This window comes from Pleurodeles waltl, chromosome 1_2 (assembly GCF_031143425.1).
Source record: "Pleurodeles waltl isolate 20211129_DDA chromosome 1_2, aPleWal1.hap1.20221129, whole genome shotgun sequence".
In the NCBI taxonomy this organism is placed as follows: Eukaryota; Metazoa; Chordata; class Amphibia; order Caudata; family Salamandridae; genus Pleurodeles; species Pleurodeles waltl.
In genome coordinates, this window is record NC_090437.1 from 212,858,423 (window position 1) to 212,874,130 (window position 15,708).

General features: G+C 41.5%; 1 protein-coding gene across 3 annotated transcripts in view; it reads right to left on the reverse strand.

The window, feature by feature from the left end:
* Positions 1–228: 228 nt before the first annotated feature.
* Positions 229–15,708, reverse strand: part of LOC138299526 (phospholipid-transporting ATPase ABCA1-like) — a 2,649,159-nt gene continuing 2,633,679 nt past the window's right edge. For all 3 annotated transcript variants that reach the window (XM_069237840.1, XM_069237822.1, XM_069237830.1), the window contains one exon: positions 229–687. In XM_069237840.1, coding sequence (XP_069093941.1) covers positions 556–687 — 132 coding nt within the window. In that variant the 3' untranslated portion in view covers positions 229–555. The remainder of the gene's footprint in view (positions 688–15,708) is intronic.

The window sequence follows — 15,708 nt, forward strand, 5'->3', positions numbered from 1 at the left end:
TTCTTCATATTATTCAGCATAGAGAAACAGTGACGAGAGTCCCTACAAGACTTTTTGACACAGGTTCTGAATATGGCCCCCCTGTCTCATTGTTCAAAGTCCTAGCTCCCCCCTACCCAAGTTTGAGTCTAGTTGTGCCCCTGCTCACTACTGTAAGCGTTAGTCTAAACTTGGCACATGCTATATAATACCAGCTATTTCAAAAAAGGACACAAAGGATCCTAGGAAATCCATTTATTTAAAGCCAATGTATTTCCAAGTGAGGTATACATGAAATACAATCTGCAAACACAACAACCCTCTTTTAACCTACTTTTAAAGAAACCACAAAGAATGTTTCTGAATTTAAAAAATACAGACTATGAAAATATTGTTAACATGGAAATATTTTTCACCAACTACCCTGAGATAATTAACCATGAATACAATGTACATTTTTTTGGTTAATAGCAAGAAAAGGGATACAATTCATGTATCAATAAAATGCTTGCGACTTGTTTAAATATACAACTTATATTGATCATGGCTGTTTAATTTCTGTTCAATGCAGAGTTTTTAAACAATTGGTCTGGAAGTATTCTTCATTTTCTGTAGCTGGACTTCATCAGCTTTTACGTCAATTGGATTGATGTAGGCGTGTTGTGCAGGATCCTCGTCATGCTGAAGCTTTGCGAAATTGACAAACACCTATAAATGTTAAATGAATACTACATTAGTGAGAAGTAACTTACTAATAGAGAACGTTATGTTTATTGAAAAAATAAATCAATAACCAATCAAATGCACATACATATGGGCCTGATTATAATTCGATGTAATCCCATGCAGAGATTCCCAGTGGCTGAAATTACCATTAGTGGCTGGCACTTCAGCACAGAATTTTGCATATTATGAGTTAGACCCGTCAGAATAGGAAATAAATATGGAGAAACTGAATTGATGGGCAAACGTGTGCTTTGAATTCCCTATTCTGAGCAGTTTATGGTGCCAGTAATCACCTGCTGTGAGAAGGTAGAAAGTAGGAGTAGTGGTAGGGGAAGTAAAGGGAAGAATAGTATTTACGTTGCAAGTTTCACTGTTGCCACAAAAACCCGTGGCATGGACCGGAGGACTACGCCTGGCGATGTTACAGCCAAAGCCTCTTTGATTTTACGTCCTGTGTCGGATATTCCTTCTGCAGAATGGTATTCCAACTGGGTTGGGTTATCGAATTGTCAGTAGAGTAATTTTACGATTAAGAAACTTCAATAAAACCTCAACAAAACTGTGGCAGTTCGGCCAAACTAAAAATTATATTTGTGTTCACTAGGAGTTGTCAGATATCTTCAAGGAGCATGTGAAAGGACAGCTTCCTTTCATGCAGAGACCAGTTCACAAAAGAGAACTTGTGTGCAGCAGATGGGTCTGGCTAGTTGTGCAGGTGCAGCTACTTGATAAATATATAAAAAAAATCCCAATTGGGCATAGGTTTCACTATTTTTTTTATATACAGCATAGCAAAGACAATCATGTTTCTCAAAACTATAATTGACTCATTGCAATCATTACTTGTAAATATAACCCCTTTGTCTTGAATCAAAAGCACTTGGCACGAGAACAAATTTGAGTTTGAATCAAGAAAATTGATTAACTTTGAGACACAGTCCTTAGTAATTATCAAGGCTCAGATTTACAAACAGTGGGCCTCATTTACGAGGCCCTAGTGGCACACTGGGCCACTGGAGCTTAACCCTCTGGTAGCGCAGTGTGCCAGCCCATATTTACAAGGCCACCAAAGCCACCTTGCATGGCTTTTCATGACCTTGTAAATATGAATCCCTTTCACAAATAACACTGTGTGAAAAAGGCTTCCCATGGGTGATGCTTGGGGTGTTACCATGCAACACCCATGGAACCGAAAGAAATCTGATGCATTCCCAGATTTATAAGTCTGGGAAGGCATCAAGTTCCTACACTACCTCAGGAGTGGCGTAAGAAAGACACCACAGGGATAAATATCTTTATTGCTACATATTTTCAGCTCTTTCTACGTGTGCTACATTCTGCAGCACCCATAGAAAGAGGAAAACACCTCCTGTGATTGTTTTTGTGGAGGAAGGTGTTCCTTCCTGCACAAAAACAATAATTCCTGCAATGCAGGCATCCTTGCACCAACGTGTAAATGAGCCCCTGAGTCCCAATTCAGTTGGAGAAGAGCAGCAGGGAGGGACCTGCTTATAACATGATACCACTGGCAGTCCACCCATTTGGATAGTTCACTTTATTGCAGAGCGCATCCAGAGAAAAGTGAAGACTATAATTCCAGCAATATATTTGTCTGCTCGTTTCACATCACCATGCCTTATTCTGCCTGGGTCCTTTGACACTTACGGAATAATGGTGGACACAGGACCCTGTAAATTAATGAACGACAGCTCTGCAACTGCTGCCTTTAAGGTCGAAACATAACTGTAAAGCTAGCAGTTGGCGTCTCTGCCTGAGAAGAAATCATTTTATGTACACGAAGAGCACTGTATAGCCGCAAATATGAGAACTGTAGACATCTACTGCGATCTGAAATAATTCTGCTCTACTATCAAATGTCGTTCCAGGCAAGCAAGTGTAACAAAACACATGTTTAGCTTTGCTAGATTAAAATAGCATTCAAAATAAACAATACATTTTCGAAACAGGTAGAACAAAGAAAATGTTCTGCTGTGGACCTAATTCGGAAGCCATTTTTGGCCATACGCCTAAGCTTACACTTGAAAAATAACTTCATTAATGCCTGTCAGGACTTCATGAAAGCAATCCTCACAAACATAAATGGCTTTACTACTGTAGATTTTTCCACCGCAAGTGCTGAGGAATCTGCAGTATATCCCTCTAAACGGTCGGAAGTAGGCATTACATGGCTGGTTTGCTTTGTAAATTTGTGAATGCACACACACGTATGTTTGCTGCATTCATACACTGAAATCTGACCCTTTTCCACCCTGGAAATGGAGGGAAGGTCCTGTGGGAAAAATCTAGCTTAGCTCTCATTTCAGGTTGGAAAAGGGGACTGATCGCCCTAGCTGTAGTGAGAGCAGGTAAGACCTTTTTCATATGGACATTTTTTTACTAGTGGAAAAGAACAGAAAATATTTAGGGGCAGATTTATTAAAAGTGGGGCTGCACCTAGTCTTGCATCCCTTAGTGCCCCCCTATACCATGGTGGTTGTCAGGGGGACTAGCGTCATAATTTTTTAGACTTGTCCTGTGCTTTGCAGGATTAGCGTAATCCTGCAGAGCAAGCAGAGGCGAAACACAATGGAGCCTCTTTTTAACACCTGCTCTTAGCAGGAGTTAAAAATTGCTGATGAAAATGGCACGAAGAGATCTCATGAATTTCTTTGAGTCATTTTCTTGGCCCCGCTAGCGCTGGGACGACCCCCCTTGAATACATTAGGCCTGGCACAGGCATAATGTGGCGAAAGAGGTTACAAATGGCGCACTGCAAGCATTGCCCCACTTTGTAAATATGATGCATCGTTTTTGGCCTTCTAACGCCACATTAGCGTAAAAAAATGACACTAATGTGGTGTTAGAATGGCACTAGCCCCACATAAATCTGGGTCTTATTTTTTAACATTCAGCTGCCATTTTCACTGCAAGAAATTGTATACTATGTACAGTTTCACACACAGGAATATGCAGCCTAGAAAAAGTCAGATGACAGGTTGACAGGTGCAATACTATGTCGGAATGTATCCGCTTCGCCTGCCTTTCCAGGTGTACTACTACACCTATTTTGTGAATTAGAAAACGGTGTAACACTATGCTTAGGTGGAGTCCTAGACTGTTGACCCTACTTTTACACTTTGATTTGTGAATTGGGCCGAATATGTTTTAGGCATCGACATGCAGTTGGTTAGATTTATGAGTCTTTTCGTATTTCACCTTTTAAATAAAAAAACAGTCAAAGTTTGAATTTGTAGTACAGGTACTTAGAAGTTTTTAAATTGTGAATTGTTTTAGGTTACAGTGTGCCAGCCAGATTTGCTCATGGAATGTTATTGGTCTGGCACACTTGGTGAGTGATGACCATGTAATAACATTTTGGAAAACATCTGACATTCTGTTGTTTTAGTAAACGTAGGGCCTCATTTATGAGGCCTGTGGCGCAGGGGGGCAAAGCAAGTGCCTTGGTGCTCCGCCCTTCGCCACCAGGAAAGGGCAGAAATTCACCGTATCTACAAGATACAGCACATTTCTGTCCTCTCCCTCTGTGCTGGCACACAAATTGCTGCCTTGTGCCAACACAGGCATCCTTGCACCATGGTGCCCGGATGCCTGTGTTACGGTGATGATTGTTTTTGTGCAGGAAGGTATACCTTCCTGCACAAAAGCAGTTATAAAATGTGTTTCCTTCAGCACACATAGAAAGGAAATAACGGGGAGAAATAAAGATATTCCTTCCCGTTACTTCATTCTTACACCACCCCTGAGGTGGCGTAGGAATCTGACGCATTCCCAGACTTGTAAATCTGGGAATGCATCAGATTCCTTCAGGTTCCATGGGTGTTGCGTGAGAACATCCCAAGCAACACCCATGGAACGCCCCTTTCATGCAGTGTTATGCATGAAAGGGATCCATATTTACAAGGCCATGAAAAGTCACGCAAGGTGGTTTTGCCTGGTGTTGTAAATATGGGCTGGCACACTGTGCCACCGGAGTGTAAAAAAAAGTGCGCTCCGGTGGCGTAGTGTGCTGCTAGGACCTCGTAAATGAGGGCCCTAAGTGTTAGTCCTTCTTCCCTTTGCTTGAATAGATGTAAATCTAATCTATCAGCATCAAGGAAATTAGAGAAGGGCTGTCCTTAGGGAGGATTAGTCATTTATGTAGCATCAAAACTGAAGCTTAACATCACTCAGTTGAATCTAGATCAGTTCTGAATGATGATAGAATAGTAATTCAGAACTGGACCACAGCATGTCCAAGAAACCCACTATTGCTACTCAGTGTGTACATAAATCCTGAAGGAAAACAAAAAAGGTATACTTTGCAGAGACTAATAAATGATCATCGGTGACATGAAATTAATCTAACCCGAGGCATAATGGCTGTTAAATGAATATTTTAATATGAATTTAACCATGGCTGCCGATCAGTCAGACAGAGTTGGGGGCATATTTACAAGCCCCTGGCGCCACCTTGCGCCACCTTGCGCCGTCCTAGCGTCATTTTGTTTATGCTAAGGCGACGTTAAGGAGGACTTTCTCCCATGCTGTATTTACAAAGTAGTGCAATGCTTACAGGCATAATGTATGCAAGGGGTGCATTTCAATGCAGGGAGGCCCGAAAAAATGGCGCATTTCCTGTCATTTTTAAACCTGCTCAGAGCAGACGTTAAAATGACGCACCCATTTTAATCAATGTGCCTCCCTGTGCTTTGCTGCACTAGCGTCGACATTTTTTACACTAGTGCAGCAAAGCACCACAATAGCATAAACATTTTGAGGCTATTGTCCTAACGACTGCCATCCTGTGCCGCACTGTAAATATGGGGCAACCATAGTATCAGGTAGGGCAGGGGCGAAGCAAGAAAAGTGGCGCATCGGGGCCAATGCGCCAGTTTCTTTTAACCATAACTTGGGGGCATATTTACAAGCACCTTGCACCGCCCTAGCGTTATTTGTTTTATGCTAAGTAGGCCACCACTGTTTGCCATATTTACAAAGTGGTGCAATGCATGCATTGCGCCACTTTGTAACTGTTTGGCCACATTATACCTGCACCAGGTATAATGTATGCAAGGGGGGGGTTTCATCGCAAGGAGGCCCGAAAAAATGGTGCAATGAAATGTACAAGATTTCACTGCACCATTTTTTCCATCATTTTTAATGTCTGCTCAGGGCAGGCGTTAAACTGAGGCTCCCTAATAACCTATGGGCCTCCCTGTGCTTTGCTGGACTAGCACCATAATTCATGATGCTAATCCAGCAAAGTGCCACAATAGCGTCATAAATTATGATGCTATTGTGCTAACTTGAACCATGGTGCGCTGTAAAGTAAATAGAGTGCTCCCATGGTGACGTTAGGGGGCTCAGGGTGACACAAGTAAAATGGCGCATTAGAGCTGATGTGCCACTTTCTTGTAAATATGCCCATTGGTCTTTTAAATCAACAATGGGCCATACCATCACACAAAAGATTCAAAGGAAAAGAGGTGAGATAGATGAATCATTTCTTCACTAATAAATTCTGCTCATCTGAGAGTCATTAGAGGGCAATTTAAAGGAGCCTAACCTGTGGCTCCGACATTTATCATTTCCACATCCAAAACAATACTAGGTTATTCAATAGTAATTTGAAACATGTTCTGCGTAGATAAATGTATTAAGATAGAGCAGCACGCTGAGAGACCTTTTCTCTCAAATCACCCTAAAACTATTAGAACTAAACTTCAAGGAAAAAGTATAATCATTCTGCCGTATACGTTAAAATAAAAAAGGCTGACATGGAATGCAGTAAATCTTGAACAAATCGTTCAATTGTCGACACGGGACTTTTACTCAAGGATGCTAATAAACCAGCAAGAGAGCTGAGTCATGTCATGGAATGGGAAGAATTTACAACTTACCTAACAGAGGTGCTTCCTATGTAAGTCTAACAAGAATTGGCCAAAATTAGGTACACCATTACAAAGAAGTGACTGGTTCTCCAAAATCGCAAGCTCATCAAAAACAAAACTAAATAGAGAACTGAGAATAAAAAATCACCACTCACGTTAAAACAAGTTTAACTTCAAGTAGTGCAAAAAAATAAGAAATCTGTTTGGAAAGCAAAAACAACCAGTACAAATCCAATGTGGGCCTCCTATTTCCAAACCTGTAAAGATAATGACTTTAAATTATTTTGATGGTTTACGAATAATCATCTAGCTACAGAAGGGCAAACAACGCGAACATCAAAAAGACAGACTAATTCACTCATGTACCCAAGTTTTACAACACAACATCTCAAGATGATTCAGTACAAGTCAACTCCTTGTCTGCCTGTTCTAACTAGCCTCAGGTATAGATATACCCAAATACACTCAGGCCCATATTTATACTTTTTTAGCGCCACATTTGTGCCGTTTTTTGATGCAAAAATGGCGCAAACTTACAAAATACAATTGTATTTTGCAAGTTTGCGCCGTTTTTGCGTCAAAAAATTACGCAAATGCGGCGCTAAGAAAGTATAAATATGGGCCTCAGTACTTTAAAAAAATCTAAGATAGACGGAGATCCAGGACCAAATTGCCGACAATCAGACATTGACGTCTGGTGAAAAAACAACTTTGTTCAATGATTGTTTTGAAATAGTGTTCCAGCTTTATGGAGAGGCACTATTTTCCATTTAGTTTTCAGAAATTGAGCTGCAGGGCATCCAGCAAAGTACAGGCTGATCGCCTGGATTGATGTAGAAGCAACGGTCTTTTCTAGCCTTCTAATAAAGGAGTTGGAAACATGTGTAGACAGACTCTGCCTTGTTTCACCAAATTAGCCAGGTTTTTGTCTTGGAAGTGGTACTACGTAAAATCTCTTGCGCTCTTGGTTATAATTGAGGAAGTCCCTCAGTTTAAAACAAAAAAAATCTCTCAATGCATGGTCCTTAGATTCAATATCTGTGTTTGGTAAGCTTTCAAAGAAAACATTATGGTCAAAAGTAATATGCTGAGGAATCCCACCTCTAGTTTTAAGCACAGTTGAATCACTCAACTATACTGTAATATCTGGGTGAGCATTAAATCGGGCAATGGAACAACAATCACAAGGAAAATACCAACAAAAGACAAACCAAACAATGGCTGGGAACTACCTCCCTTGCTATTTTTTAAGTTTTAACTTTGATTGTTTTCCATATTATCAGTAATAGTACCACTTCAAACAAAGGCATTCAAACCCCCATGCGGTCCAGATATATATTCAACACACTGAACAGTATTTATATTTTAAGTTTTGCAACCTCCCCTGATACGTGGCAAAAATATTTTCGTATGCAGCCCAGCATAGTTATAAATAGATATAACTCTGAGGGTCATCCAACCCTGCACATCAATAGATCGCTCCTTCCTGGTCAGGGAGGTCTGGTATGTAAATTGTCTAATACTTTAGTCAACATTTTAGGCTAATATGCTAGCTCTTTTATTACTTTATCATCCCTTCTCAACAGCTTAATATGTTGCTCAACTGTTAGGGCCCATTCCTGTAAATCTTTTTGCTACTTCTCAGATACAGTAGTTCTCAGTGCTTCTCAATGAATCACTATACAGGGTTTTGCCAACACTGTCTCTGCGAACACTCACAAACCTTATTTTATGCACTCCCTTGACAGAAAATACACTTAGCAAGCATCCTTTTACAAATGTCTCAAGTTCCACCCCAGTCACATGTGATAGACATTTCCATACTTGATCTCAAAAAGTCATCAGCCTTGGAAAGCTCCAGGCAATATGCAAAAAATGTCACGCCATCGTCCTCACATCTCCCAAACATGGCCTGCTTGTGAGGGTAAATTTGAGCTACTATCTGGAGAAGAGAAACTGGATTTAATTAAATTGGTGTTACAGAAAACCAATTTACTTGTTTGTAGGCTGTTCTCCAATTCCCAGCTGTTAGGGACTCTGGACATTCCACCTCACATTTATTGTAGGCTCTGTCCACATTTCCCTTTCCATCTGCTACCAATGCTGTGTAAAAGTGTGTGATCAACCTTCTACCCCCCTGAAATTCCAAAATGTGTTTCATAAGGGTATGCTCTAGTGGGGCCCCAGGAAAGGTATGCCAGAAACCTTGTACTGTATGTGCTATTTTGCTATATTGCAGGAATTGTCCTGAAACGTTTCTGGCACTCTGCGAGGGACATGAATCTGCCATTCAAATACAAATAACCCACAATAATACAGCCCCCCACCTTTCCAAGTCTGGAAAGATGTAGCTTGCTGTATAATCTGGAATAGCCTCACTATCCACAAGGAGATGTCTAGTCCAAATAGAAACCTCTTAAACACCTAAATAACTACTCCCATATGTCTTACATCTGCCGCACCAAGTAAGACATCTCCCTTGGTACTCCTAGCCATCTAAAAAATATAAATCGTAAATTGGGAAATGTCTATCCCAGGGGTTTATCTAAACCCAAGGGTTTACCTCTGGCCATCCTCTCCAAAGCTTTTTTCAACCCTGGCACTCCAATTAGGGCTTCCAACACCTCTTGCTGTGCTTCTCCTCTCTCACCACCCTCGTTCCGCCAATGAATGCCCTTACCTCTTGTTCATTTTCTATAGAGGGACTCATTCTACCCCCTCTAGGAACTCCTTACAGATATTGTTTCTCTGCTCCCTCTCAATTACCATCCTCCCATGACTCTGTTGTAGTGATGGAGTATGCATATGGTGCTTCTCAGGTTTTCACAGCCATACTAAAACGTGGCCCAGTTTACCCCCTCCCTAAACAATCTGTGTTTATGTCATGTGTAGGTATATTTATCAAGCTGTCTCCAGGCATCTTCTATCTGTCATTTGTTTTTAGCAGCTTCTGTTCACAATTCGGTGCTGCCACTGCCCTTTCCTTTAAACCCACCAGTGCTCTCTCTGTTTTGACCAGGGTGTTCTCCAAGTACCCTTGCACTCCAAATTTTCATAATATACATTCTCCGCTAGGGGTCACTTTATAGCCCTGCCAATCTGTAGCCCTCAATATTGACATGTGACTCAGCGCCCAACTTGTACAATCGTAACAGCTCAGTAGCACCCCTTTTTATTTCAATACAACATCGATATGTTTTAACCACTACTGGAAGAGTCATGGAATCATGACAACATGGCTATACCAATGTTGGATTGAAATAAGAAGGGGTGTTACTAAGACGGTACTATTGTATAAGTTGGGTCCTGAATCACTTTTGTCAATATTGAGGAATGTGTTCTGTATGGGAGTATATGGTGGCTGGTCCCCCAGACTCATTCACCAAAAGTCTGTCACTCATTTAAACTTGATTTCACTAGTGTGATAGGTAAGATACATTGTGCCCCAATCATTGTTGTGTAAATCACTCTGTAGCCCTATGGAGGCATCAGATAGAGCCTCTGTCAGCTACCCCCACATAGGTATTTTAGGTCTGCACAATCATATTTTAATGGTGCCAATCAGTGTGGCAGAGTGTAAAAAATGTACTTAAATGTGTTGCGGATTCAAACAACTTCATATCCTCCTATCTACCCAGCACAAAATCTGTCCTGCTATAAGTATTGTGTACTTGAGAGTGAATCTGTGGGAAGCCTGTGCCTCCAAATGTCTAGAAGATCATATTCTGTTAAGATTTGTGTTGGACATGGCCCTTGGCTGCAGGGTCATCCCAAGACTTTTTGCATTCCTCCTCCTCTTTTTCTGACCGTGTTTCTGTTGGCTTTAGGACTCTGTGCACTTTTTCACTGTTGCCCAAGGCTAAAGTGTATATGCTCTGTGTTTAAAACATAGTATCATTGGCTTCTCCATGATTGGCGAATAGGATTTACTAGTAAGTCCCTCGTAAAGTGCACTATGTGTGCCCAGGGCCTGTAAGTCAAATGCTAGTAGTGGGCCTACAGCACTGGTTATGTTACCCTCTAACGTAGCCTATCAAACATGTCTCAGCCCTGCCATTTAATAGCCTGTGTGTGCAGTTTAAACTGCCATTTTGACTTGGCAAGCGCACCCGATTGTCAGGCCCAAACCTTCCTTTTTCTTTCATGTAAGTCACCCCTACAGTAGGCCCTCATTAGCCCCAACGGCAGGGTGCAGTATATTTAAAAAGTTAGACATGTACTTTTAAGTTTAACATGTCCAGGTAGTGAAAAACTCTTAATTGTGTTTCTTTACTATTTCAAAGACTATTTCTCACAGAGGCTAAAGTTGCGGTTACCGTAGAACATCTTCTAAGTGTAATTTCAAGTTAAGAAAAAATAGAAAAATTGAGTTTGGTGTCTCTGGACTCACATTTTAAAAATATATTTTTGGTAAGGTTGATTTCTAAATTGCAGGTCTGAAAATGCCACTTTTAGAAGATGGCATTTTCTTACTTTAACAATTCTGTGCCTTAGCCTGTCAATGAATCACGTCTGGGTTTAGGTGACAGCTACATTTATGCATTCACTCCAGACAGCAAGAAATAGGAAAGGCTGCGTGTGACAGGAGACACATCTGTATACTGATAGGCATCTTGGGCAGGGAGAGGTAGTTCATACTTACATCTGAATAGGTTGTGTCCTGCCTTCATAGAAAGATTAGATTACCCCTACTGGTAGTCTGGAGCCCAGACTGGGCTGAAAGGGATCTTTGTGCACTTCTGAGAATTCTTTTGAAGCTACCCCTACATCAAAGGCCTTTGTGGGTATAGGTACTGGGACTCTGACACCTTGCACTCAGAACACTTGTGGACTAAGGACATTCTACCAGGAAGAAGGACCGCTGGGCTGTCAGGAGGGACTGCCACTTTGCTGTTTGCTCTGCTGTGATGACCTGCTGCCTGCTACTTCTTGCTTGAGAGTGAAAGGGCTGAATCTAACTCTCTACATCCTGTAAACTAAAGTTTCTCTAAGGGCCTGACTGAGTTTGCCTCCTGTTTATGAATTTTCAGGGCTATCAAAGACTTCACCTGCATCTTGCTACCAGCACCTGGGCTCCTCTGTTGTGAATCCTTTTCTGTCAACTGGTGCCATATCCAGTCCGGAGCTAAAGTGAGTGTGAGTGTGGTGCTGCATCACAAGAACTGACGCAATGGCACCAGCGTGTCTCTTGAAACCGACGCATCCAGCTGCAGAAACGCTGTTTTCCTGCTGCCTACACTGTAGCTGCAAACACCGCTCGCCCATTGCGTGACACAACAACCCCAACTTACAACACAGCCCCGGTTTAGCCGATGGAGCATCAATGCATTGGGACCAGCACTCATTGCTTCTGGACATTGATGTATCAATGACATTGCCCTATCAGGAAATGACGCATTACCTGCAGGAGTAATGCATCCCCTCCTTGTATCAATCCATTGTCACTGATCATCGATGTAGCAAAGGTACTGTCACCAGAGCTGGGTGACTCCTGTACACAGCCCAAGCTCCATTGCGGTCGGACTGAATTTATGGGTTTTCCAGCACGACCAGATAGCCCAGTTGAAGCTATTGTCTTCTAAGCACTTCATTTTGATTTAATCTTTGAAAATTCATAACTTGACTTGTGTATGTTTGATTTTTGTCATTTTGATCTTGTTTGGCTCAGATAAATATTGGCTAATTTCCTAAACTGGTGTGGAGTTCTTTTGTGGTGTTTTCACTATGTTACTGTGTACACAAATACTTTACATATTGCCTTTTTAATTTAACATAACTGGGATGTGCCAAGCTATCAGAGAGTGAGTACAGGTAAACCTTTAGGCCCATATTAATACTTTATAGTGCCACATTTGCATCATTTTTTTATGCAAAATCAGAGCAAACTTACAAAATACAATTGTATGTTGTAAGTTTGCACCAATTTTGTGTCTAAATATGACACAAATGCAGCGCTAAAAAAGTATAAATATGGGCCTTAGTGTGTATCTTACTTGCCCTGACAAGGATTGTGGTCCCTACTTGGCCAGAGTGCAAACCTCTGCCAGCTAGAGACCCAATTTCACAGTGTTTTCAACAGTGAAGCCTCCATAGCAGTTTTCAGTTATGTTCATCTGCCCAAATGAATCTAGCACCTAGCGATGTGGAAGCCATTTACATAACAGAGTTGTCTGAATTTGGTGCACATATGTTGACCAAACATATCTCCACTCCATTAAGGATACTAAAAATAAGCATACATTTCACATGTGGGTCCCTCATTTCCTCCTGCAATTTAAATGAGACACTTGCATGAACCAGGTCAGGTCCCTTTTACAAAATTAGAATAAGTAGAGGTGTAGACGTACTCTCAATTTTTTTTTAAAAGAGGTGACACCCTGCCCTCAGCAAATGAGTTTACTGGAGCATGGCTATTTGAACACTGTGCCTTTTCATGAAAGAGTAGACCCTGCATCTTTTTGGGGAATTCCATGACATACATTTCTTATTTATTGCTACAATCTTTAAATTGGGACAAAGGAATGCAGTATACCAACCAGTGTCTGCCTATCTGTGTATCTCAGTACCCCCTCATTTGATATGAGACTGTCCCCAGAAAACCTGTCTTTACCGTAGAAATGTCTAACTTTCCATTAACCTATCCTCCTGTTTGCATGCAAGCTTCATTCCCCCATCTCAGTGTTCACTCCAGTGTACCCTGGGCCTTCTTATGATACCAATGAGTCAGACCAATGAGTCTGACATGAAATTCCACTATATCCCAAAAAGAAAAAGCTATAATACTTCACATTACTTTGTTTGTATTGCGGGTAGAGTTGAGTCAGCCAGGTGCTCGTACCTGTCAAGGGGAGCTCCCCAGCTGATCTGATTCTACCAGCGTATCTACTATCCACTATGAGGCATAGTATTTATAGTCTTACTCACCTTTTCACGACCACACATCGAACATTAGCATAGACCATACTGTTCATCAATCTGAAACGTAATTCACTTCATAAAAACCATATTCCTGGAGGCTGACATCACAAATATACACAAGTATTAGCATACTCACTGTCCCCAAAGGCAAACACTTTTAAATGACAAATTTAGGTTCCATATTGTCATACCACAACCTCATGTTTGCACCAGCTCTCTCCTAGTCGCCCATTATTTCTGGGACAACTCCAAATGACCTCTCTGTGACCCCACTGGGGATTTCACTTCCCCTGAAGAGGACTCATCCTATGGCCTCAAAGTCCCATAATCCTGCACCGCTACACAAGGAGTCTGCTCATCTCTGTTCTGTCAGCTTCTGAAGCATCTCCAGGATCTAGATCCCCTCTATTGAAAAGTCCCGTGCCCAAGGCTGTCTGGAAGAGGGCCAGTCCGTTGGGGACAAGGTTTATGCCAGATGTCCAGTGGCTCTTCCCTTGTGCCACAACTCATAGGGTGGAAATAACAGCATGTACTTGAGGTTCATCACCTGGAGCTTTCACTTAACCTACATGGATGATTTTTATTGGATTTGAATCCGCCTGGTATCATCTTTTGTTCTTTCAAGGAATCCACCTACAATTTCAGTTCGGTGATGGTGCCCTCTGCTGATTCCACCTTTTTGCTATCTTGAGCAGGTCTGTCTGTAGCAAATTTACCTCTTTTGGCACTGTATCAATATTCACAGAGGATGATAGTACAATGATGCACGACAGAAGGATGGGGCAGAACAAAACTCTGCCACTAGAGCACGCAGAAGGGACAATATTGTGCACAACTTCTTCACTTAGAGGCTGAAATTATCATTACTGACCAGGATTCCTAAATGAATCACTTGACCACAGATTTGTCTCGGAGTATTTTTTACCCTTTACATGCCTCATCAACTCACCTGTACCTTGAAAGCATGACTAGGCCACGACATTTGGAAAATCAATTAGGAACACACTCAGGAGTTCCAAACAAACACCCACAATGGACTAATAAATGAATTTGCGGGTGAAATATAAGAGTAGCTTGTGACTCAAACCATATTACATAGCAACACACATATCACACAACTGTGTCTGGTTGACATTTTACAGCAACCACATAGATAAGACATGTGATGACTGCTGTTCAGATGCTTGGGCTAGGTAGGACAAGAGTATTCAGTGCCTACAACAGTGAGTCAGTGTCTGCTATGTAACAACTCAATGTCTGAATTTCACAATCGCAGGTGACAACTTACAACATACCTCTCAGTGGCACTCATGTATGGCTACCAGAGAGTCAACCACAGAGGACAAAGCACCTGAATGTCTAGGTCTGTTAAACCCAAATCAATTGATAACTTGCATGCATGTCAAGCAATGTCATAGGAAGTCCATAAACCTTGGCAAATTGTATGTGGGAATAAGGACACAGACATTTAGAAATATGCATTTCCTACTCACAGATGCAAGGATTATTCACCCAATCCAAACAGACTCATAGTGCATGTGATCAAGGATTACAAATGCAGCTGTGTGTGAATGCTCATGTCCAGCAAACAAATGTGGAAGTCCAGCTGAGTCACTTCTCAACCTAACTTTGCCAGACAATATGTGGAGGTGATTCCAACAGTACACAAGTGCTGTGGCTGGTGTTGAGAGATGTGAGGGTGTCAGTCACCTCATCTTGCAAACAATGGAAATGTTATGGCAACTTTTTCTCAGCCTGTTGAAGGAGCAATGTCTGTTAGTAAAGTCCACATGTAAGAACTGCTATGAAGTGCATAAAGGTCTAGAAAGTGAGGATGAGGAAGATCTATAGCAAGGAAAAACTGCACAAACTGTGTCAGCACCATTGACCTAGAAGCCTACAGTACACTATTTGGCTTCAAAGACTGGGAATGATCACACAATGTCAAATCCTCACTTTACAAAACAAAATTGTAGCCATGTAAGTCCATACACATAATCACAGACATTGTGCAGGTTAGCAAACATCCTAGTCACATTGCCAGCAACTCCACCTGTGTGTTTGGTCAGCACAAACAAATGTGAGTGATGCAAGTTGGACATGACACCATCTGTACTCGGGGTCTGCACACACAACCCTGTTCAACCAGCTAGCAATGACCTAACAATGCATTAGTGGAACAAATGCCAAATAA